The following is a 26,385-nucleotide window of genomic DNA, read 5'->3' on the forward strand; positions in this document are numbered from 1 at the left end:
TGCCTACAACCAAGGTACATGCCCTTGCCCGGAATCGAACCCGGGACCCTTCAGTCCGCAGGCCGACGCTCTATCCACTGAGCCAAACCAGTTTCAGCCACAACCCCTTCTTCTTGCAAAATCCAAATCAAAATTCTTCCATATTTATCTTTAATTCTCTATCGATCCAACAATATTGGCACATTTCTTAGAATTCTTCCTTAACCTAGTATGTCTCCATTCCTTTTCCTTCCACCTCCTACATGTTCCCAAGATTTTACCTTTACTCCTATCTTTCTCACTCATGGAGCGATCTACTTCCCACCCATGATTTCAAACTGATGACTCCCAACTCCTGTCCTGAGATCCAGGGGCCCTCGGGAGGGATCCTCAGGAACCCAAAACCAACACTTCCACACTGGACTCATCATCTTCCTTCCTTTCCAATCTGCTTCTCCGCACCTGAGCCGGAAAGAAGCTCGGGAGCTCTTCCTCACTGCTCCCATCCCTCATTCCCGACAGCCAATCACCCTGGGAATTCGCCCTTTCCTCCAACTCAGTGATCACTGGAGTTCAGCCCTTCATCATTCTCAACCCTGAGGACAGAACCCTCCTAGCAGGTCTCCTGACATCCCCTCAAGGCCCTCCAGAAATCCCTTTACCACAAAGAGCTTCCTAAAACACAAACCGATCATGTATTAAAATGGCAATGCTTCTCAGAGTTACTCACTAAATCCCCATAGACCTTTGCTTGACACACCAGCCCCCTCCCACAGTCTGACCCACCCCCTGCATTGCCTCCCATGGGCCACCATACAGAATTACATGTGCCTCCCAAACCCCGCTTTTGTGCCTCTAAACTATTGCAGAGGCTGTTCCCTCTACCCGGATATCCTAATCTTTCCCCATCACCCAGCTTTTCTCCTGCCACTCTGACTGTCCCTAGATTCTGTTGTGACACCGGCTCTTCTGGGGAGCCTTCCTCTCATCCTCCAGCAGGTGCTGGCTGCCTTTCCTTGCTTGGTTCTTCAAACTCTTCCCGGCATTGACCATCACAAAGGCTCCCAGTCACCCGCCAGCCTGGGAGCCACTGGAGGACAGAGACACATCTCTTCACCTCACTCCCCCACCCCCGCCCACCCCCGCCTCTGGCATGGTGCCTGCCCATTGGATGAAAAAAGGCTTCGCTCCTGAGCCAGCCACTGCTCCGCAGTGTTTCTAAGGGATGACAGTATTTAAGTAGAAAAATGGAGAGCTGCAGAGCTATGGAGGATGAAGAAGAGGCTGCCACTGCTCTCTTCCGAGACCTGTGTCACTCTCCACTGGAGAGAGGGCGCTGCACAAGGAGCCATGAATTCTTAACTGGAGAGGCCGAGGGCAGCCAATCTGGAAAGGAGACCAGGCTAAGCAATTAAAGTAATTCATCATTGTCAGTGCCTCTTTCAGGAAGCTGATGCTCATGTTCTTTAGTGCAACTGATGGATCTGATCTGTTCTGCAAAATGGGGTCAAAGAGGTGTGTCCTTAAAAAAAATGATTATCTTAGAAGAATAAACCAGACTCTGACATTTTTTAAGGAGAGCAAGAGGACAGGAAAGAAAAACTGATCCTGGCTGTTTGAATGAAGATTTCTCTTGTTATAACCAAACGTGAGGCCTGGCCCACAGCAGAAACAAATTTCAGTATGTGGAAAACTACAAACCACTGTTTCGTGAGGAGTCCTTGCACGTGGCCTTCCTGACCATGAGTGAGGACGCCTTTCTTCAGATTGTGCTCTCCTTGCTGTAGTTTGCTTGTACCCTAAATGCTCATGGGTGCAGGAGCAGATTATAAGCTTCTATATTTTCACCCAAGTTTCACAGGCGTGAGATTAGCTCCTCCAAACAGGAGCCCTCACAACATCTAAAACTGGGAGGGAGGATATCAGAGAACACATCACTCGAGGTGTAATCAGGAGAGAGAATCTCTGGCTTTTAGAGAAGATCCTGGTTATAAATCATTTGATTAAAGCTTCCCACACACATACTCCCATTCATTTACAAATGCAAAATTGTAAAATTATGGCCAACCTAGAGTCAAACTTGGATTCCCTGTTCTAATGCCCATATACCAGTATTTATAGTTGATAATGTTATGACTAGATAGTTTGACAACCATACCCTACACACTTCCCTATGGAGTTGGAAGATTCTTAAGACACTAGCTGGTGTCCACAAGGGGGCAGTATGTCACACAGAAGAAGCCATGGTGTCTGTTACCAAAAATCAATTTCATTCCTGTAATTGGAACCCTGGGTCTCCCAGACTTCCCCTTCTATGGAATTGGGTCTGACTTTAGCATTCTATGGAACAAGGAAGATAAAAACCTGTCATCTTCCTTTATAAAGCCAGTGGAACATGATATGGGTTTTTTTTCAAGTGCAAGAAAAAAGCCACTTTCTAGCTGAACGGGCTTATTTGAGCAGACCTAAAACAGAGCTTCAGAATTATGTGATGTTACATAACAATAACAGCTTTCCACTGTCCTTGCTCTTCAGAAAAACCATACCTAGAGCATTTTTAAAGCTTCAGACCAAAGTAAACATATCTGAAAACTCCAGATAATTGAATCACATTAGTCAAACAACTGGCTCCACCTCTTCCACCAGGGTAAGTGCAGACACAGCCTGGGAGCTTATGGACTGCTAGAACTGAACAGGCTCTTGTGGAAAGCTCATACTTACACTGCTTTCCTACATACTGTAGTCCCCTATGCTGGCCCTAGTTTCTATGGGTGCACGTTTGGTGTTTTGCCTCTGAGACTACAAAATGGGAAGGAGGAGAGGAGCCCAACAGTGCAGAATCCATGGACTCTCGGTGTCACACATTTTCTCATCATGAGTGGGACAGGGTCTTTTTCTCCACTGGATTTAGAGCTTTCGGGAAAGGCTGCTCAACATCTCCCAAAGCAAGAAGTTGGCTACAGGTCTGGAAAGCTTATGAAACAGAGGAAGGTCTGTTTTTTCTTCTGCTACTAGGGACTTAAGGGAATTAGAGGAATTAGGATTTTCCTTTTTGAAAATTCACTGTATATTCGCATCTCAATCAAGACATGGCCTTCCACCTTAACTATTTCTTCCTCAAATTAACCTTTGAGGAGACACAAATGAGAAATATTGCCTAACCCAAAAAAAGTATTTTTCTAATTAAAAAGAGAAAAGAGTCTATGGATGATTCAAGCATTTGGAAGTTTGTGATCAGTAAAATTAAAATAGTTTCCTACCAGGATAGCACCTCCATACTCTCCCTCCCATCCCTTCCACAAGCACCCTTCCCTCCCCCACCTCACTACCCCCAGCAAGTATTAGCAGGGGCCCTTGTAGAGAGGTGGGGGAGGGAAGAGCAGAAGATGAACTTCTACCATGTAAATACGTACAAAACGTCCATACACACATAGCAAGAAGCAGTGACAAGTGGTACTTGGGAATCTTTCTGGATAAAAGCCTTTCTAACCCTCACCAGCGTGGCTCAGTGGATAGAGGGTCAGCCTGCACACCGAAGGCTCTTGGGTCCAATGCCCAGTCAAGGGCACAAACATACCTGGGTGCAGGTTAGCTCCCCTGCCCAGATGGGGCTGTGCAGAAGGCAACTGATGTGTCTCTCTCCTATCATTGTTTCTCTCTCTACCTTTCTCTTTCTCTTCCCTCTCTCTCCTCCCTCCTTTTCACTTAAAAAAAAAAATCAATGGAAAAAAATATCCTCAGGTGAATATTAACAAAACAAAAATATATATATTTTTTCTAACCCAGATATAAATTTTATGAACCACTACAGAAATCAAAGAGTTGTAACAAAATTACCAACCAATGTAAGGCTTCCCGCTTCTTTTCAGGCAGCTAACAGTGCTAGCTCTCCTAGGGCCCATCGGTCAAATGAATTAGGCTTGGGAGGGCCACATCAAAGGACCGCAGAGGGGCCTGGTGGCCCTGTGCTGCTGCTTCATTTCCCTCAAAGTAGGGACTGGAACCTGGCAAGCAGGCAAGACAGGCTCTGTCTACAGGCTATTCCTTGGGGCTAAGCATGGCATGCGTTTTGGTCCTGACTGCAGAACCCTGCACTCTGAGGTGGGAAGTCCAGCCGTTCTGGACAGATAGGTGTTCCTAAGGAAAGGCCTGGGTTCGTTCTGGAACCCAGCCTGTGCTTACTCCCACGCCGACCTGCACGGCTGCTGCCTCCCTCCTTGCTCTCTCCCCTTCTGACGTGGGGATCAGCCCTCCAGGAACTAAGAGCAGAAAGAGGAAAAGGAAAATAGAAGGGCACTTCAAACCCAAGAGATAGAACAACAAGTTTTCTAGTCAGAAAGAGAGCTGAATGGATGAAATAGGAAGGTGATGAGGAAGAGCCTTCCAGAGTCAACTCCACACTGAGGGTATCTCCCAGTGCAGGAGGGAAAAGCTACTGGGTGAGCTACTGGCCCAGAATAACAACTAATGCCAAAAAGTGGGCTTAACGATGCTTAATTAAATCTTAAATCTTTGGAACAGGATAACATTTGCAGAAATCAGAGAGAAAACTTATCTACTGGGGTAGGGAAAGGTGCTCCGACTTCCAAAAAATGGACGAAAGAAAAAGGATTTTTTAAAAACCCAGATGACAATAAAGCAAGAGGAACTGGGTCTGTTTAATTGGCTCAGTGTCACAGCCAGCACAAGGCCATGTGCAGAACGAGCCAGCACACAGCACGGTGTGTGTGATGCTCCGGACTCCGGAACACAAGCTAGCAGTCAGGCAGTCGGGCAGAGAGCGGTAGCATGCTTCCCTACTGAACACAGAGACACTCTTGTCCTCTGAGGAAAACGGACAACAATCCTACAATGCTTGTGTAATTTATTTCTCCTAAGACTTGTGCCCTGACTTCATTTTCTGTCTCCTGCCCTGGGTATCTGATGAATGTTATTTTAATGCAGCTGTTTGTATTGGTGAACAGCCCAGTCTATTAAAATATCTCCCTCACCTTAGTAAGTTCCAATCTAGATAAGAGGTCAGACAACGATAGCCCATAGGCTAAGAAATTTACATTTTAAAATAGTTGAGGCAAAATAATAATATTTTGCATTAAATGAAATTCAAATTTCAGTGCTTTTTCTGAGACAGAGTCATGCTGATCATTTGCATATCATCTATGGCCACTTTTCCACTCCAACATCAGGGCACAGTTCAGTACAGTTGACCCTTGAACAACATAGTTTTGAACTGCATGGGTCCACTTTTACGTGGATTTTTTGTTCAATAAATATGTACAATATTATAAATATATTTTCTTTTTCCCTTATGATTTTCTTAATACATTTTCTTTTCTCTAGCTTACTTTATTGTAAAAATGCAGTATATAATACATATAACATACAAAATATGTGTTAACTGGCTGTTCATGGTATCGGTAAGGCTTCCATCAACAGTAGGCTCGTAGTTGTAGTTTTTTAAGGTTTTTTTTTTAACATATTTTATTGATTTTTTTACAGAGAGGAAGGGAGAGAGATAGAGAACTAGAAACATCGATGAGAGAGAAACATCGATCAGCTGCCTCCTGCACACCAGCCACTGGGGATGTGCCAGAAACCAAGGTACATGCCCTTGACCGGAATCGAACCTGGGACCCTTCAGTCCGCAGGCCAACGCTCCATCCACTGAGCCAAACCGGCTTCGGCTGTAGTTAAGTTTTGAGGGAGTCAACCGTTACATGCAGATTTGGAACTCTATAGGGCATTGGTACCTCTAATCCCCACGTTGTTCAAAGGTCAACTGTAGTTTCTACGGAGACATATGGCACACAACGCCTAAGAAAGGTACTAGCTGGGCATCTACAGAAAATGTTTTAGAAACTTCACAGCCATAAGTTTGTCCCCTAAGTCAGCCAGAATGCAGAAAACTTTCACAAAGTTTTCTTTTCAAAAGGAAAGGCTTGGGGAGTATCTGAAAAGTAACCGAGAACTTGGCTTACTGGAAGGGTGGGGACAGGCCGGGCACTCACCAGTAGAAGTGCTCCTCCACCATCTTGGTCACCGCCCTGGAGATGGCTCTTTCCTGAGGCCCCAGGTTCTTGTTTAAGTTCACTCCAAGCTTCTCCTCCAGAAAGTCAATGATGAATTCTGTGCCAGAAACTTTTTCATGATTATATTCAATCCAAGGCATTTTCCCTTGAGCAGAGAGTTTTCCACCAAAATAATTCTAAGCAGAGTAAAGTTTAAAAGGAGAAAAGCAATGTTTTATTTACATTTCACTGTGTGATTAACAGAAGCAAATATCTCAACCATATATTTGATAGTAACTATACTACTCAAGTGAATATACTCAGCGTATAAAATCTTAAAGAGAATAAGTGGTTACTCTTTGGAAAAAAACACACCCAAGATTTACTGCACATGAAGATATTGCTCTTCTCCAATTAATTTTATCACGGGCTCTAGCTAATTGTTTAGAGAGAGAGAGACAAAAGAAAATAAAGCATATATCCATGCAAAGGCATGTACACAAATGTTCATAGAGGCTTTATTCGCAACTGTCAAACACCAGGCCGGGGGCGGGGGGGGGGGGGGGGGGGGGGTGTAGACAGCTCATCAAGAGGTAAATGAATAAGCAAATTCTGATATAAACTTGCAATAAAAAGGAATGAACTACTGATATACACATAAACACAGGTAAAGCTCAGTGTAAGAGGTAAAAAAAAAATAAAAGAGTACTTACTATAGGATTCCATTTGATAAAACTCTAAAGAATTTACACTGATCTATAGTGACAGAAAGCTGATCAGTGTTTACTCAGGAGGATAAGGGACGGAAAGTGGCAGGACAACAGAATTATAACAAGGCAAAAATAAATTTTTGGGTAATGGATACATCGCTATCTAGATTAGTTTTCATGAATATTTTCATATGCCAAAATTTGCCAAAGTATACATTTTAATATGTGCAATTTATAGCATGCCAATTATATCTCAACTAGAGGCTCGGTGCACAAATTCATGCACCAGTGGGGTCCCTTGGCCTAGCCTGTAGGATCAGGCTGAAACAGGCTCTCTGACATCTCCTGAGGGGTTCCAGATTGTGAGAGGGTGCAGGCCAGGCCAAGGGACCCCACTGGTGCATGATCAGGGCTGGGAAGGGACATGGTAGGTTGCCCATTGGGGGAGGGAACACAGAAGAGTCCCAGGGCATGTTTGGCCTGTCTCACTCAGTCCCAATCGGCTGGACCCCAGCAGCAAGCTTACCTACCAATCAGAGTGTCTTCCCCCTGGTGGTCAGTGCACCTCACAGCAAGTGGTTGAGCAGCCTTAGCATATCATTAGCATATTACGCTTTGATTGGTTGAATGACCAACCAGACACTTAGCATAGTAGGCTTTTATTATATAGGATAATGCTATTTATTTATTTTAAAATGTTGCATTTGATAAATTTTAAATATATTGGACTCTACATCTTTAAACTGTTTCTCTAAAGAAGGGGTCAGCAAACTTTTTTCTGTAAAGGGCTCAATAGTAAATTTTAGGCAGCCCATACGGTCTCTGTCACAACTCAACATTGCAGTTGTAGCTTGAAAGCAGCCATAGACAACACATAAATGAATATGAGTAGCAATAAAAAGTTGTTCACTGAAATGTGCATGTAATGTAATACAAAATATTCTTCCTCCTTTGACTTTGGCCCACAGACCTGCATGCTGTCCACCTCTGCTTTAGGAGAAGCTGCTTACCCTCATCACCACCTAGAGAAACAGCGTTAAACCTCTGTCACCACACCCATCAAGCCCCCGCACAGGAAGATCCTTCCTTGTACAGGTGCTTGATGACAGCAAACTCTGGGAGGGCCTCCTTCTAGGAGACCCCGGCCAAATCTCAAACTAGAAACAAAATTTTCCAAGAAAAAAAAAATTACCATTTGAGGTTTGTGTGAGAAGTTATTGGGATTAACGAAGATGATGATTGCTCTAATTGTTCTTACCTGGATCCTGCCAAGATTTGTGCGTGCCTTTCCCAAAAACCAAAGAGCACATCTCACCACAAGGGATAAAAAATATAGAATGTTACAAGATGTCTAAGTCAAGTCTCTCCGTGCCTAAGAATGATGCTTGTATGTTGAATATGGTATGTATGACCATTTACTTGGCCTCCAGTGAGATAACAGGGTTATGGCTAGAAATCATGAATCTCAAAGGCAGCTGTCCATTTGTGTCCATAAGGACTGGGTTTGGACTACGTTTGAGGGTCACAGGCTTCTCAGACCTCTGAGGAAATGTCACCTTTTTGGAAGGCTAAAAACCAGAGCGGGTGCTAGCTAATGGTGCTTCCTGCTAGCTTTAATGGAACGTATTGGAAACTAACTGGTCTCTGCCTCTTGGTATCAATACTTTATCCATTGCTTATTCTAAAGAACTTCATTCTGGGCCCAGCCTAGAAAAGGGGAGGTGATGGGGCTGCTGATAGCCATATTGCTTTTGGGCAACTAGGAAAACAAAACCTCCTCTGGAGGATACTGACTATGCCAGGGTTCACAGCCTGGCAAGTCCTCCCTGCCCCCACTCCTTCGCCAGGCACTGCTGTGGATAGATGTGCAAGACTATGGATAGATGCAGGGTCTTTTCCATGTACTTCAAATTTCTAAATATGATTATATTACTTTTAAAATAATTTCCTTAACTTCCATAAATATGTTAAAGAACACCTGGCCTAATCTTATTTAAGCAATTGGAGTCTGATTGACCCACTGAGGATAGTTTCTGAAAGCAATTTTGGGAAGTAAATCCTCTATATTTTTCTCAAGCTGATGTTTCCACTGTAAGTCTGTCCCTGGTGCGGTTAATATATCTACATTCACACTGCATAATTAGCACAGCAGTGAAAGCTATAGACTCCATCATCAATGTGTGACCTTGGACCTCCCTGAGTCTCCCTAATCCTCCATGGGCCTCAATTTCCTCCTCTAAAAAATAAGGAAAATATTATAACAGTTGCTAGAACCGAATGCACATTAAGTGTCTGACAAAGTGCCTTCATCATAAGGACTAACATCACCATTACCATTCTGTGATGGAGAATCTGAAACCTTAAAAGAAATCTCCAAGTTTTGGCATTCTGATTTGCTACACAGTCATGATGCCCCAAATTTTCAACTAAATTTACATCTATATATTTCAAAGCCTAATATGCAAAGTGTCCCCTTGGGAGTTCTATGAACTAGAAGTTGGATCGATCACTATGATGTGTGCTGACCAGCAGGGGGTGGCATGGAATGAAGGGAGGCCCTGGCCAGCAGCCAGCAGCTGATAGGGACCCTACCTGTGCACAAATTTCATGCACTGGGCCTCTATTCTATTATATTCCTTGAAGCTTTGCAACTATCTTGAAAGGTCTTCCATCAACTAAATTTGAAGTAACTTGAGCAACTTTTGTGGGTTACAACTCACTGAAAACAATCCATGCAGCTATTATTATATTATATATTATACAAAAATGTAATATTATAGTTTTATAGCATAATATCCTCATTTTTTGGATGTACACACTGAAATAGTGAGGGATTAGGTGTTATGATTTCTGCTGCCTATTCTTAAATGTTGCATTAAAAATATTGTCCATAAAGCTATGTTTTAACAGAATGGGGTTATGTTTGTTATAAGATATGTGTAGGCTAAGGTTTGTTAGCTTTGTGGTCTAAAGCAGCAGTCGCCAACCTTTCGGACCTCACAGACCACCAGTGGTGCTCGGACCACTGGTTGGCGACCGCTGGTCTAAAGTGTTTATCTCTCAAGTGGATTACTAAGTAGACCAAATCTTTTATTGCTGAAGTGTTCTGAGATACATGCTTAAAACAACTTTCATTCCCTAGGATCTACTTTTTAAGCATAACATCCCCTGTAGTTATCAACTGCATGCACAGTCTCTAGAAATCAGTGTGCTAAGCTGACCAACTTGGTGAGAGTAACTATCCACAGGGTTTGTCTCCAAATAAAAGTATTGTTTAGCGTGGCAAAATTATAGGCCACCCTAGGGATGTTGTAAAGCCGTTTGAAAGTAACTCAGAGCAAGTTAGAAATGTAGTGCTTAAGTCTCGTTCTGTTTTAAAAGACTGTGGCAAATACAGACAAATTAAAAAGAAAAAAAGATTATCCATAAGATATGTATAAAGAGAAATAAAGCAAAAAAGTCACCAACTGGTGAATCCAGGTGAAGGGCATATGGGTGTTCACTCTATTACTCTTTTAATTTGTCTGTAGCTTAGACAAAATTTTAAAGATTGGGATGCCACCCCAATAATTGCAATTTTAAAAAGTTAAAATAGATAGATAGATGATAGATAGATAGATAGATAGATAGATAGATAGATAGATAATCGATAAATAGATAGATAGAAAAAAAGGCAAGAGCAGCAAATAAACAGAACATCAAAAGTTAAAACTGATAGCCAGAGCAGTGAGTTCCAAAGAAGTCATTATCTCTTTAAAAAGAATTACTGTGTAAAATACATGCTTCATATACAATCAGCTATGTCAAATGATGTAAGTGTTTTCATGTATGTCTAGAGAAATGAATGGAAGGATGGTCCAAAATATCAGTGACAGCAACCTCTAGCTAGTAGGATGGCAGATTTTCCTTTTCCACTTATTGTTTTTTGTGCTGCTTGAAATCCTTATAAGGACTGTCCTATATCAAATACATGTAATCAGAAAAAATACAAAAGCTGTTTTCTTTCTTTTATTACCCATATCTGTGGGATCTCCCTATACATGTTTTGCAACTTCCTGTGAATCTTTAATTATTGCAAAATGAACACTTTTTTTAAAATGACCTATTGATATTTATATCTTGATTTTAAAAAGATAATAACTATGACCAACACATCAAGTTAAAAAAAAAAAAAAGCTTTGTGAGTGCCTACTGATGGTCATCAAATATTTATTCCAGTCTCACTTAGGTTAAAAAATAGAAACGTTTCAAATATAAAGCCATGCTCTTAGGAACATGGTATCCAAATACATTTCAAAAAGGCATAGGGCAAAGAAGGGGCCGAGGGTGGAGCCCCCTGGGAATAGGACAAACCTCTCTACTGATCCTCTGAGACATGGGCGCCTCCCACCATCACTTTCCAGGCACCACATCATCACAAACCCTTGCTGATGGCCCTTGGGCCTCGAGGCACTCGGGCAGGCACACCCTCTTCTAACACACAGAACCACTTTCCTTCCACCCAGATCTCTGCCCCAGGCCGAACACCCCTCCATTTATTTCCCAGAGAGACCTCACAGAAGAAAAAAACACTCCTATATCATTCCTTTTAAAACATGTAGCTATACTGAACAAGGAACAATAATTTTGGAAGTGGCTAAGTGTGGCCCTTCTCAAAGGCCTCGGTAAGAGCTCCAGGCTTCACAGTGAGGCATGTGTCCTGCTGATTCCATTATATGAACTGAAAAGCAGCGGCTCCAAAAAATGAACCAGGGTAGGCAGGTACGTAGGCTGCTGGTAAAGATGGGGCAGAGGCAGGAAAGAAAGGGCAGCCAGCCAGGCAGTGGCTGCCAACAGCAGGATCACTTCCTGGGTGGAGGCACACATGATCTTGGAAGCAGCCAGAAACTTGGAGCACAAGATTCAGGCTCTGACCCTCACTGCCATGGCTTAAGGGGGGAGCTTGTCTAGAGTGATGATGGAGCGGAGACAGGCAGCTGCAGGATAGCGTTCTCCTCCAATCAGCACCCCTCAGTGACACACATCTTTAGTGCCAACTGCCAACACCAGGCTGAACAGCGATCTTCAAACCTGATCCGCTGCATTTAGAGAATCCAAGCCTGGTCTGTTTCTATGGCTATTTTCTCCTCCATCGCTGGCTTAGAAAGTCCTGAGTACTTTTCTCCCTGCCTCTGTCTCCAGACTCACCCTTGCTTTTTGCCCCCAGTCATAAAGACCCCACACTTTCCCATATCCCCCAGAGTCCAGATTCGGTGCCACTCCACCATATTCCCAGGGAACCTCCAAAACAGCACTACCAAGCTGAGAGCATGACACTCCATCTCATCCCAGTGCAGGTGAGAAGGGTCCCCATCCCCTCCTCCGTAGAGAAACTGGCTCAGAAAGCACAGACCATGGGGAGTCAGGAGGCAGCCAACAGCTTGGCTGGGTGAGCTCTCTCTCCAACCTCCCTGCTGGTCTGTTTCCAGCCAATGACACCACCTCCTCTCAATGCGGCTACCTAGTAAGAGCTTAAAGGTGAATCCTGACCTGTGGGAGCCATGTGGAGGTGTGGCAGCAAACCAGAGGGACCACACTGGTCTGGAGAATGCCTGGGGTTCACCTCCTTCCCTTTCTTTAACCCCCTCCTAGGTACACAGCCTGCAGCCTGAGCTTTAGCCCTTGCTCAGTATAAATTCCCAGGCAAGGAAGCCGACATCTCCAGTGAAAGGAGATCTCAAACTAAAATAACTAGGCACCAGAGGAGTACAACCACGGTGCGAGAAGGGCAACAGACTCGGTATCTACAAGGTGAGGCAGACTTATTGGGACAGACCAAACATTTTTAATTAGCATAATAAATGTCCTCTAAGAGATAATGAAAGAGATTAGTAATACAAACCAAGGGGAACTATTAAGAAGAAAAAATGTAAAAGTTGAACACAATAGGATGAGAGGAATAGCACAATCGATTCAAGGAGAGAATAGAGTAATGGGACCCCAGAGAGGAATTATCCCAGAAGGAAGAAGAAGAGAATGAAGGGATACATTCTGAGATGCAGAAAATAAAAGCGGAGCCTTCAGTATTCAGAAAACACGAATAGGAAAGGATAAAGGGAAAATAAATAAAAAAGAAAAGAAATACTAGAAAACTAGTAATTCCCCAGAATTAAAAAGATTAAATACTTCAAATTAAATATTTGTAAAGGACCAAACAAGACACTAAAGACCCACACCAAGGCACATTGCAGTGAAATTTAAGAATGTCAAAATTAAACAAATACTCTAAAAGTTTCCAGAGGAAAATGAAAGAAAAGAGTCAGATTAACATCAGATTTTCCAATAGCAAACCGATGCAAAAAATAAAAGGCAACTGAGTTATATTGTCAAATTTTTATATAAAAAGGAAAATACAATTTTTAAACCACTGAAGGAAAAAAAAAAACTTTGATCACAGAATCATCCAATGCGGGGGCATAATGAAGCTCTCAAGCATGCAAAGCCACAGACTGCCACTGAAAGGATCACTCTGAAAATACTCATCAAGGAAGTACTCCATTAAAACGATAAACAAATCCTGTAGGATCAGAGATGGGAAATTAGGCTAGTCAAATAACTTAGTAAGGCCTGCTGTAAGGACTAAAACAAACAAACAAAAGAGATAATATTTCAAAACTTCTGCAAGTAGCAACACAGATGGGATGAGGGCTGGGAAGGAAGAGACCCAAGGTTCATGTGAACCTGCTAACACACTTGTATCATTAGAGGGCACATACAATGGGATACATTTAAGAAATAAATAGGGATAAATAGATAAAATTAGGATCTTAAGAGCAGCCACTATAGCAACAAAAATAGAATTTGTTTTAAATGACAAGGAAAAAAAAAATTATCCAATTGAAAGCAGGAAATGAGAAAAAGTAAAAATGAAGTAATAGTAAGGAGACAAGTATTAAATAAGATGTTAGAAATAAGTCTTAACAGCCCAACTGACGTGGCTCAGTGGTTGAGGGTGGACCTATGAACCAGGAGGTCACGATTCAGTTCCCGGTCTGGGAACATGCCCTGGTTGCGGGCTCAATCCCCTGTCTGGGGCACATAGGAGGCAGCTGGCCAATGATTCTCTCTCATCACTGATGTTTATCTCTCTCTCTTTCTCTCTCTCTCTTCCCCTTCATTTCGGAAATCAATAAAAATATATATATATTTTAAAGTAGCCATACACTAGACTAAAGGGTCAGTAATGTCACTAAAACTACCTGCTCTGACCATAAAATTGAAAAACAGCAACAAAAAATCAAAACCTTAAAAAAGTTGCAATTGGCTAGACCTTAGGTGAAAAGGAAAAACTTCAGGGAATTTTTTTTAAAAAATACACAGAATTGAATGACAATGAAAACACAACCTGTCAAATCTGTGAGACACAGCTCCAGCACTGAGAACAAAGTATGCCCTTAAACACACGCCTATGTTCCCTCTCCAATGCTGAAATGAGGCAGTGTTTCCCTGAAAGTCACCCAAACAAAACATGGAACCTGTGAAGAAATTCATTTCCCGGGTGCCTGCTGGGTGCTCTGCCCCCAGGATTCATGAGACAAAATGTAATGCTGTCAATAAATAGAAGTCTGAAGGATAAAACCACATCAGGCAATGAATGGTACACCCACCTGTATTAACAGCCTACCCAAACTATTAGCCAAATTATACTCTATTCAGGAAAAAAAAAAAAAAACATGGCCCTGACCCCTACAACAGTTCATGCTCGCCCCCTCTAGCAAAGAGTGCCAGCCCTTCCCACCACGTGAGATTGGGGACCGTGTCTAACAGATTTTGCTGTTACGAGAATAAAACGTATTTGCACACAAGTACCTGATAGGGTAAGTCAGCCATCCTTAAGTAAGTTTCCATCTTCAAACAGAAAGGAGACAAACTGGGGACACCATTGTTAGGTCTTGCAAACTGATGCAAAATGATAGCGTCTTTCGAGTCAATCTCTTGCTGTTTCCTGTTAAAACCAAAACAGAAATAAAGAACAATCCACGTGTTATACACTCAGTTCTCTTCGTTCCTCAGAGACGCCCTGCTGGGCTGTTGCTCCTCAAGAACAAGCAGATGTTTGTCTTGGGGCTTCCCTCACCCAGAGGCATGGAGCCACGGAAGAACCTTACAAGCTCCGATTTTACCGCGACCTCCAGGGCCCAGAAAAGTAACTACATATCAACCTCCTTCTGGTCCCTGTAGCTTACGGACAGGAAGAGAACTTTTGGGGACAGGTCCCCCTTCCCCCCTTACTGGCTATCTTTACCTGCCAGGAGACACAATGGATAAAGTTATATTCTGGGCTTATTATGTGCCAGGCATGGTTCTGAGGGCTTCACAGGCATCATCTCCTTTAACCTTCACAGTAACCCTATGAAGTAGATGCTTTTGTGATCCATAGAATGTTATGGATGAGGAAACTGAGGCACAGAGGATGAACTTGCCCAAAGCCACATCACTATGGCAGACGATAGACTGACCCAGGTAGTCAGAGCCTGTGTTCTTGAGGCTCTTCTTCGGCAAGGCCCTGGATAAACAAGCAGATTTCCTCGGCCCTGACCCACATCCGCAAGAGAGTCTGAGACGCCAAGCACTCTGATCCCTCTTCCAAACTAGCTGCCCCTCCCCTGGCCCTTCACCTGTGGAGCAGAGGGACTGGCTTCTGGGCTCTCTCATACTCTCCACCTTCCCAGGGTCCCTACTTTCACCACACAGCACCTATCTCAGTGCGCCTACCTTTGTCCCTTCTTCTGTCTCAGCCACACATCACCTATGTTTTCTTTGGCCACTTTTTTGGGTGGGGAGGACTTCCCTGGTACGGTTTTTCAATAGCCGCCATGAAGTAAAACAAATACTGGATTCCAAGTCTGGGCACGTGGGGTCAAGTCCACGTTCTGCTTCCTACTGACCTCTCCTCTTCTCCTCTCTCACAGAGATAGTGAGGAAAGTACCTATTCTGTATTGATTATCTTGAGAATTAAATAAGCTAATATCTATAAATATTTGGTGAGCTATCAAGCATATGTAGGAGGGATGGACATTACTCTTATTCAAAGAGATATGGTCCTATCCCCTTACACTACAAAACTTCATCATTTCACAGTTTCCCTCATACACCACAGGAACCTTCTGCAATTTCCATCTTTCACTCCACCTAACCACTTCCCACTCTTCCCCTTGGCCTTCCCTGAGCTTTGGTTCCATCACCTTATTCCTAGCTGGGTCCCTCAAGTACATTTATCCACCTAAGCAAGCAAGGACAAGCTCTTCGTATCACCATCACACAGATGGTCACCTACTTCGGCATCTCCGCTCAATATAACAACTGTTTTGGAGAAGTTTACCACTGAAATGCCCATTCCAGTTAGAAAGGTAAGAATGGCTCCTTTTTAAAACATTGGTCAAATGAATAAAAATGTTTGCTGCTTCCTGGCAATTTTTGCTATGAAACAAAGGTTTTCATTTAAAATGTATTTTTTACTGATTTTGTACAGAGAGGAAGGGCGAGAGATACAGAGTTAGAAACATCGATGAGAGAGAGTCATCGATCAGCTGCCTCTTGCACACCCCCTACTGGGGATATGCCCGCAACCAAGTACATGCCCTTGACCGGTCAAGGGCATGTACTTGGTTGCGGGCCCTTTCAGTCCCCAAGCCGACGCTCTATCCATTGAGCCAAACCAGTTTTGGCAAAAAGGTTTTCATTTAGATGAAACGTTTGGGAGGTCAGATATCAAAATTAAGGAGCCATTTAGACTATATTCCTAGAAAGTGCAAACTATAGATTTGACAACTAATTGATTTTGCCCACTCAAATAATTCAAATCATGGAGTGGTATTTTTATGTAAATTAGCTGGGCAAAAATATAAGGACTGAAAGGTTAAGAGGTAAATATAAAATCCCCTGAGCCAGAACAATCTAATTGTAATGGTTAACTTGGGCCATGTCATAAGAAGAATGGAAGTTAACTATGTGACAAGCATATATGCCAATGACTTTGTATACATGTATATCACATGATTTCAATAACACTTCAGAATGGATATTGCTACAGTTTAAATTTAGTTTCTTATACGATATTTATATTTTATAGTGGACAGGAAAACTGAAGCTCCGAGAGATTAATCACATGCCAAAGGACTACCAACTTGAGATCAAGTTGTTAACAGCTCCAGTCCCCAAGCTCTTAAGCACTTCAACCACACCAAAATGAACAATTCCTCACTTAGTAATATGAAACAGCCAGTTTGACTCAGACACTCAAGCCTAACTTTCTGATGAAAGTCTATAACGACTAATGTCCAACTTTTACTGTCCGCTCAACTATATGTCAAACATGATGCTAACTCACTTCATCAGCTCTAGGGAGAAGGCTACTATCATCATCTCTGTTTACAGATGAGAAAACCCAGCAGCCAAGAAGCCCACTCTCCAATCCAAGGTCACATGACTGATGAAAGCAGAGTAAATCTGAACCCACGCAGGCCCAGAGCCCGCCCTCCACACATCAGGAACCTCTCCTAACAGGATCAGAGAAGCAGGTGGCCTGTTTCCCAGAAGCTATATTTTATAAAGTGCCCTTATGACGAGGGTTTTATCAGAGAACACTTGTACAGCAGCAAGACTGGCCCCTACTCCCACAGTGAGCATGCCTCTGTGGACGGCTGCTGAGCTCTATAGGGAGATCAGAGTCTGACCTATGGGTTTCTCTGACTGCCTAAGTTTTCCAGGACAGGCTGAACAGTGGGCCTTACATGCAAATGAGCTACCAATAACAGTCATTATTTAGTCACTCAACTTACAAACAATACATTTCCAAATGCCACATTGAATTTAAGATAGCTGCTGGGCTGAAACCGGTTTGGCTCAGTGGATAGAGCATCGACCTGCAGACGGAAGGGTCCAAGGTTCAATTCCAGTCAGGGGCATGTGCCTTGATTGCGGGCACATCCCCAGTAGGAGGTGTGCAAGAGGCAGTTGATCAATGTTTCTCTCTCACTGATGTTTCTAACTTTCTCGATTCCTCTCTCTAAAAAATCAATAAAATATATATTTTTTTAAAAAAAAGATAGCTGCTGGGCTACCTCCACTGGGAGAAAGAAAAACACAGGGTTGGGACTATATTTGTTTAAAAATATTGTGGTGGGGAAAAATTCAAAACACCTACTTGGGTTATACTCATTAATGAAATTTTGTAAATAATTCTCACCCATCAACTTAACTTTCTGCTCTGGAGACACAGCCATGAATTAAGGTTAAGTCTATGCAGCAGCAAATCCAAGCAGGTGGTGACGACTATATGATTGCCAGTGAACTCAGACAGTATAGCCATTTCAAGGCATATTGTCCACTCACATATTTCATATTGTTTAGAGTTTTCCCTATAATACACAGACAGCTAACAATTTCCCTGTAAGCAGAGGTCTCTTTCATGTAACCTCTGAACCTCAGTCCCAGACCTCAGTTTTTCCCCCACTATCCCTCCATGCCCCAGAAGCTGTCAAAAATTCAGGTGCTTCCACAGGTATGTCTTCCCTGAGCTATGCCCCAATTCTCTACATTTCTCTTCCTCTCCCCCCATCAAAATCTACTTCACAATTGGTACTCTCTAAGGAGGCCATGGTAAATAAAAAAGTTCAGGCTCAACCCACACACATTCCCAGATTTGAATCTGGATCCTACTATTCTTACTGTGTGATCCAGGGCAAGCTGCTTACCCATCCTGGGCCACCATTTTGTTACCTATACAATGGGGATCAAGCATCCAATGCCAGTTGTGAGGAGGAGTAAATCTAATCACACAAGGAAAGCACTGCTATGCAAAGCCCCTACTGAGGACTCAGAAATGGGCAGCCACTTTTATTACTAGCATTAGAACAGGATTTTCCAACTCAATTTAAGTATCTGTCAAGAAACAAAAGTGAGTCAACCGAGGATTAAACACGCCTCAACTAAAAAGTATCCAGGCAGTCTCCTAAGCAGGGGAAGGACACACTTCTGTGCAAAGGCCTCTTCTTTGTCCAGCGACCACACCCACCAGGGCGTGGCCTGCTCCCAGGGTGAGCTCCCCGCTCCGCTATTTCTGCAAGGTCATTTAAGCGAAGGTTAGACTCCGTCCTGTGAAATGTGCCTTCACTCCCTTCACAAAGTGGGCGACTGGTGAGAAACCACGTGGTGTAGGGTCCTGAAAAGAGGGCTGGAGTATCATTGAGAAACAATGGGGTTACCGTTTAAATTACTGCACAAATGTTTCCGTTTTTCATACAGCTTGAAATAGAGTTCTAAAAGTAGCAAAAAACATAAAATAACCTAGAGAGATCATTTCACTTTACTTTTTTATTATTATTATTATTTCAACTAGACTAGATTCAAATACTGTGCTAAGTGAGAGCATTTAAGGTGCAAGATGGAAATAAAACTTCTCCATCATGACTAACTAATATGGACATACATTTCCCCAGACCTAAATGATTTCCCACCCTCTCGGAGACTAGAAGTATTCACAGGACCTGAGCTGGTCTGTCACAGTGTCCTCCTGGAATGCCTGCAGGCCTATGAAAGGTCACTGCCGCTGCCTCTGTTTACAACCTACTGTGTAGGACTCCCCCACGGGAAAAAGGCAGCGAGGGCACATTTCTCAGTGTTTAAAAGATACTGGCCGAGAGAGACATGCTGAGCTACTGAACATTGCTTGCTTCTGGTCATCTCCCAGTGATATGGGGTCCAGCACAGAGAAATGTTAAAGGTAAATTAAAGTAGCAATTACCCAAGCGACCCTCTCAGCAGTCTGTGGTTGTTATCCTACTCAAAGATCTCGTGTGGGGCAGGACGTGCCAACGGCAGGGCCTCCATTTTCTGCTCATTCCAAGTGAATCCTGTCCACATTCTGCGGCAGGCAGCCGGGCAACCGTCTGTGGCACTGGCTGACCCTCCTGTTCTTGACAAACACGCCCATGTGCTAGTCCTCTGTCTCCTATGGCTCACACAACAATAGCGTGTACACCCGAAGACGGCGCTTCGCTTTCACTAACAGATTAGCAGAGAACCGAGTGAAGGTTGCATCAAAGCTGCACAGCACTAGGCCTGGCCCTGCAGCCTTCACAGGAGCCCAGAGGTCTCCGGACCCTTTGCAATTTCAGCCTTTTCGGGATGTTAACATTGGGGCGGAAGGGGGGGGGGGGGGGGAGGAGCGGGGGAGTGTAGCATGGAAAACTAACCTCTAAGTAAAGCATAAGATTAGTGGTTAATGTTCCAGCATTATTATCTATAAATAAATAAGGTCTTTCATAAAAGTGTAGCTTCGTATTTCCACAGGGCCTAATTCTGTTGCTGTAAAACATTGCACTTAGGATCTTGCCAAAGACTCTTTGCTTTCAAGCACCGAAAAATCGGGAGACGAATGTTTTTTCCCTCCCAATACCAGTTCAATTCCATCAGCTCTGCACTGCCCCTCCAGGCCATGGTCACCTGAGCACCTGAGCGGCCAGCCGGAGGGTCCCCCCTCGCGCCAGCCCTGCCCAGGCCGGGGGCCCCTCTGCGCCCCGCGGGGGCCCTCTCGCCGGCTCACCTAATGACCAGCAGTTCGTGGAGCACATACGCAGCTGCGGCCAGCAAAGCGCCCCCGGTCAAGTAAAGTGTTTTCTTCCACCAGGGGTCGGAGCCCAGCCCCGCCATGATCCCACCGTAGTCCTGCAAAGGGAAAGCGACGATGTCCCCATCAAAGGAGAAGGGCTCCTCGGACCCGGCCCACCAGCCGAAGAAGGAGACGCTCTGGTTCCAGCTCAGATCCACCGCGCACGGCCGGGGCGAGGCAAAGCCCACCCCCCAGTGCATGCTGCGCGGCGGGCGGCGGGGCCCCTCCCGGGCGCATGGGAAGGGCCGCGCGGCCGGGCGGGCTCAGCGGCGGGCTGCGGGCGGCGGCGACCCGGGCGGAGGCTGCAGAGGAGGAGGAGGTGGAGAAGGAGGAGTTGAGAGGGCTCCGGCCGCGCCAGGAGGTCCCGATCGGCGGCACCCCAAGGCCCAGGGCGGCCGCCGGGCTCCCCCGCGCCGGCCTCTCCGAGCCTCCCTTTGTGTCGGCGCCGGGAGAAGGCCGCGTGATGTCATTGCTCCCCGGGGCAGGGAAACGGGCGGGATACAGTCACCTACCCCGCGCCCTGCCCCCGCCCCGCATCCCCGCGGCCCGGCGGCCTCCGCCCCGGCCCGAGCTGCAGGGCTGGGGCGCGCCGGACCGGCTCCGCGCCCTGCGCCCCGCGCCCCAGCCCCGGGAAGGCTCCGCCCGGGCAGGGCTGCGGGGGTGGCCGCAAACGCGGCTCCGCCCGGAGGAAGCTGCAGTCCGAGCCCGATCTCAGTCCCCCTCCATCCGCGCCTCCGCCTCCGCCCCCGCCCCTCCCGAGGGCCGAGCGCGGGGAGCGCAGGGACTCACCTGGGGCCGCGGGAGCGGGAACGCCCCCCTCTCCCCGCCCCTCCACTCCCCACCCCGCGGGGCCGGGCACCAAAGCCCGGAGCGAGGCGGGGAGTTAGATGGTGCTGGCGCTGTGCACTTGCACAGTTTGTAAAAACCCTCTCGTGGCGTTACACCGGCACTGAGGTCTTGTCCGTGTGCTCCTGGAAAGGTGTCTGGTGTCACAAATTAGAAAAATGTGCCCCAGAGATGTTCCTTCTGTGAGACGCAGCTTAAGCCTTTCTCTTGGAAATCATTATCAGGTAACTTGCTGGTGTGGGGTGTTTTCCCCTTCCCTTGGTACAGAAAAATCTGTCAAATTGTGTGTATGCTCAATTCTTTTCTTTGAACTTCATTTTTTTTTTTTAAGGCCTGTAAGTACAAATGATAGAATTGTGTTTCGTGGAAGTTTATGATATACACGCAAATTTTAGCACGAGCATGGGTCATTTAAAATTGTTTAGAGGAACTGGAAAAACCCAGAAGGAGTGTTATCTCTCAAGTAAGGAGAAAGGAGGGATATTACCTTCAGGCTTCTCATGAGGGCAGAGATTGTGGTGAAGGGAGTCCCTTTCCTTTCTAATGTGTATTCCCTACCACACCAGTCCTTAAAACGGGCAGTGAGAGGGGTCATACTGTTCAGAGTGGGCTTATTGCCAGCCCCAACGTGATAAAGGGAGGGGCTAGCCAGGCCGGTACCCAAGTGCCAGCACACGGGGGTCCCTAACACACTGTGTATGCATATATGATCTCTGGGGAACGAGCAGTGCATGGCTGGAAGCGAACCTTCCGTGGGCAGGTGGTAAGGAGTGGGACCCAAGGGCCTGCCAAGGAGGCTGCGAGGCCTGTCCATCAGAGGCAGAGGGGACAAGTTTGGGATGGGAGCAGAGGCACTCTGTGCTGAGAGGGGACAAAGCGCGCAGGCACCAGTGTTTCTCCATGCTTCTTCTTCTCCCACATAGCACTCAGCCTTTGCTCTCGTTAAATGCTGAGCCAATATCTATAGATATCAGTTTGCTATTTGGTACCGAATCATTTGCCTGAGTGTCTAGGTCCAGTCCTGGGAATTGGGCATAAATCCCCTTGAGCCTCTAGACTCCATTCTGGACACCGTTCCTTCTTTACACATTCTGAACTGTACAAAATCCAATGGCTACAAAGCCTCAAATGCCTCCCAGTTATACTGTCACCTTTTGAGAAACATAGATTCAGACATTTCCTCATACAGATATTGCTGTGCCCATACCACATGACTATGCAGCCTGGTCATGACAATATGAGAATCAGGAACATGGAAAGCAAAAAGGAGAATTCATAGTGGTAAACCCTATGCCCAGGAAACAAGGTAGAAACCTATCAGAGGAAGGTTGATATTTTAATCCCAGAGAGCCCCTGAAGGCAGAGGCCGTGGCCCACAGCTGCATCCTAGGATTATCAGACAGTCTTTGAGCAGTCCCTAGTCTTTGGTTCAAATATGGTTTCCATTTTCAGAGACACCCAAAAGTGAATGCCTGTAAGATACAAGTGTAGGTAAAAATAAACTCCCATAAGAGAAGCTAAACTATAGTCTTAAGCAATCCGATGCAGGCTAACAGTTAGCTTTTATATCATATCCATGGCATAGAATAGAGAAGATTATTAGAACTCGGGCTTGTAGAAAGGGGAAAGGAGGCAGAAGAGAAGACCTAAGAGTTGGGCAAAAGTTTGGTATGAGAATGTCAGGACAAAATTTAGAGAACAAAGAAAGCAGCTACCACTGTGAAGTCAAAGTAGTGATGCAAGCTCTAGCCAACTCTACGAAAGATCAGACTGAGCCCTGCATTGGAGCAGCTGCTCCACAAAGAGGTACAATGCAGCCTCAGAAAGAAAGAAGAGGAGTTCCAGTGGCACAGTCGGTTAGCGGGTTAGTGCGGTACTTACAGGAAAGAAGGAAGGCTGTGGCTCCAGCGGGGACTCAGCAGCAGGCCAGGGCTAGTGGTGTAATTAATAGCCAGATGAAACTCAACAGAACCGGGTTAGCAGAGGGTCTGAGGAGTCCAGCTCTTCAAAGAATTGCTCCTTAGAACCCCATGTAGAGTCAGATCCCAGGCCCAATCCCCTGGGTTCCTGTAGAGCGGCTGTGCAGGACCCTGCCCTGCAGGGTGAAGGGGAGGGAGCTGAGCATGTCTGTCATCCAGCTCCTCTCCTGGGTACCCACAGCTCGTGAGATGGAATGAGGACCTTGGGAGCCAGAGTGGACATCTTTACTCCCCACTTCACCCTCCTACCACTGCCACCATCTCTGGCAGCCTTGGTATCATGCCATTAGCTCAAAGCTAGAGGCATCTTTTTATTTTTTATTTTTCAAAGACTTTGTTTCACTAACTTTAATTGAGGTGTTACCAGACAAGAAAATGGAAGTCCTGTCTAGTGATTTTTCTTCAGTAACTTTTCAAAACAATCTGTATTAAATAAGTAGTATTGTCAACTCCACTTTACAAGTGAGGAAACTGAGGCTCAGAAGGTAAATTAGCAAGTTTACTTCCCAGAGCTACATAATGATAGAGCCAGCATTCAAACCCTATGTGTCTCCTCCAACAGCCTTAGTAGCTAAGATAGTTCTCGCACCAAGTTCTACAGTTGTGCTGGAGCGCTGTCCATGGTATTCTTTCTTTACACCATTCCTTCTTTACACATTCTGAACTGTGCAAAATCCAATGGCTATAAAGCCTCAAATGCCTACTGGTTATACTGTCACCTTTTGAGAAACATAGATTCAGACATTTCATCATACAGGTACATGCTATGCCTGTACCATGTGATTGTGCAGCCTGGTCATGACAATAGAACAAGAAACAACTAAATCAGTGCTTCCCAAACTCTAAAGAGCATAGGTATCAACTAGGGTCTGCTATGATGCTCAAACAATGGACAATTAGATGGGCACTTCTCAAACATTACGGTGCATGTTAGCCACTGGGGATCGTTATAAGGTGCAAATTCTGACTCGATAGTTCTGGGATGGGCTCTGAGATTCTGCATTTCTAACAAGCTTCCAGGTGAGATCAGACTACACTTTGATTAACAATAGTCTAGACCACTGGCTTATGAGGAGAATCAAAGACTCTACCCAAAGGGACCCCGCATGTTAGTTTTTAAGACAAATTATGGTTCTTATAAGTTTAGAATACAGACAGACAGATGAAAACATTGACTTGGTAGTAGAATCAGACATGGAAAGAAAATTAATCAAGACTCAAGAAGAGCAATTATAATAGACAGGAATGCGTATCACTTCTGAGAGGTCCTAGTCCTAGTGATAGATAGGAGCTGAGAGAGGAAAAGGAGATGGTGTGGTGTGTGTGTGTGTGTGTGGTGTTGTGTTTTTTTTTTTTTTGGGGGGGGGGGCGTGGTGTAAAGGAGAGGAGAGAAGACATAGAATCCTGGGGAATTAGTAAAATCATGGCACCTTTTCCAGATGCCAACACAACATAAATAAATAACACTGCTTTATAAATTTCATTGATCTTGGGAAAACATCTTTCACAAGAATGTATTCATGTTTCAAAATATAGCTTAAGAGTTTTAAATCCTTGGTGCTATGGTAATAAGTGGATGTGATGTTGGCACTATTGCTTGTTTTACATAATGAAATTTAAGATGCTATTTTATTCAAATCTCTCAATATTTTAAAAATAAACAATGTACTTGGTAATGCTACCCTGAATTTTATTGTAAAGTTTCTGCTTTCTTGACTTGACTTATGGAGAAGGGATCTAATATTTCCCTCTCCATGTATCCTGAATCCTAATTATGAATCCAGAGGTGACCTTGCCTATCTGCTTTCTGATTCACTGAACCTGGGCATTTTATAAATCATTATATAACCCTCAGTAAACATTTCCTACAAGACTGACTTCAGGCTAAGAAAAGGGATGCAAACAATAACCAGGCTGAGATGAGTGAGGGGCAATTGAAAAGGTGGGTAACAATTTGACATTTTGAGCTTCTGTAGTGTATTTGTTTGCTTGCACTGCCATAACAAAGTAGAACAGACTGGGTGGCGAAACAACAGAGATTTCCTCACTGTTCTGGAGGTCAGAAATCTAAGATCAAGGTGTTAGGAGCAGTGATTTCTTCTGGGCTTGTTGGTGGATATTTTTTTCTGTCTCTTCACATGGTTTTTGTCTGTGTCCTAATCGCCTCTTCTTATAAAGACACTACACTAATCATATTGGTTAAGGACTATCCTAATGACCTCATTGTACCTTCATTAGCTTTTTAAAGACACTATCTCCAAGTAAAGTAACATATTGAGGTACTGGGGATTAGGACTTCAAAATATGCATTTTAGGGAGACACAATTCAGCCCATAGCAGACAACCTATATAATGCCCAAGTGGAGATGCCCAGTGGCAACTGAGAATGTGAATTAGAAGAGATATGGGCCTGAGATTGAGATGGCTGGGGGTCATTAAAGCTATGGGACAGCCCTGCCAGCATGGCTCAGATGCCAGAGTTGTGAGCTGGACCCCCACTGTGGGGTGTGCAGGAAGCAGCCAATCAATGATTCTCTCTCATCAATGATGTTTCTATCTCTCTCCCTTTCCCTTTCCCTCTGAAATCAATAAAAATATACATGTTTTTAAAAGCTATGGGACATTCTCAGCAAAAAAAAAAATGTATTTTTTTCTTATTTCGGGGGCAGGAGTCCTGGAACCTTGGAAGCCTTTCTGTGCACCCCAGGTACAGTCTGCTTTAGTTAGGAAAAACCAGTGGAGATCTTGTGTTGTCAGTGAGTTCTGTGTCCATTAGATCCTGCCCGTCAACAAGAAACAAGGATTCAAAGCTAGCAAAGTGGAAACACCTGCTGTCCATATTGACCTTGGAACTCCCCACCCCCACTCTCAGTTCTGCCCACATCATCTTGAGAACATATCCTTTTCTTGGGTCCAACTGATGCCTTCTAGTTTCTAGATAGTGGATCATTTATTATTAGCATTGCATCTTTTTCTTGCTAGAATACAAGAAGTTTCTTGATCTCACAGTAAATTCCTTTGCTTGAATTTCATGCAAACCATCAGTGTCAGGGTGTTTTTTGGTTTGTCTTGTGTGTGTTTTTGACACAGAGAAGGCTTACATGCAATTTGCATCTTATTAATAATAGTCATATAAGAATTAACCAATGTCACCCCAATAGATTTAATAAAAGTATATAGTCAAATAAGAATTTCCTTCCTAATAAAGTCA

At 44.4% G+C, this 26,385-nt stretch overlaps 1 protein-coding gene across 3 annotated transcripts in view; it reads right to left on the reverse strand.

Moving 5' to 3' along the window:
• Positions 1 to 21,161, reverse strand: part of FAXC (failed axon connections homolog, metaxin like GST domain containing) — a 59,499-nt gene extending 38,338 nt beyond the window's left edge. The window contains exons 1-4 of one of the 3 annotated variants that reach the window (XM_084889384.1): positions 21,139 to 21,161; positions 20,284 to 20,405; positions 14,546 to 14,681; positions 5,988 to 6,184 (exon numbers count right to left, since the gene is read on the reverse strand). In XM_084889384.1, the coding sequence (XP_084745510.1) occupies positions 5,988 to 6,184; positions 14,546 to 14,681; positions 20,284 to 20,390 (440 nt within the window). In that variant the 5' untranslated portion in view covers positions 20,391 to 20,405; positions 21,139 to 21,161. Of the gene's footprint in view, positions 1 to 5,987; positions 6,185 to 14,545; positions 14,682 to 20,283; positions 21,076 to 21,138 lie in introns of those variants that run through there. The other 2 variants (XM_084889383.1, XM_084889382.1) reach the window with 2 other exon arrangements.
• Positions 21,162 to 26,385: the final 5,224 nt, after the last annotated feature.

Source organism: Pipistrellus hanaki (assembly GCF_964339955.1).
Source record: "Pipistrellus hanaki genome assembly, chromosome: 7".
Classification (NCBI taxonomy): domain Eukaryota; kingdom Metazoa; phylum Chordata; class Mammalia; order Chiroptera; family Vespertilionidae; genus Pipistrellus; species Pipistrellus hanaki.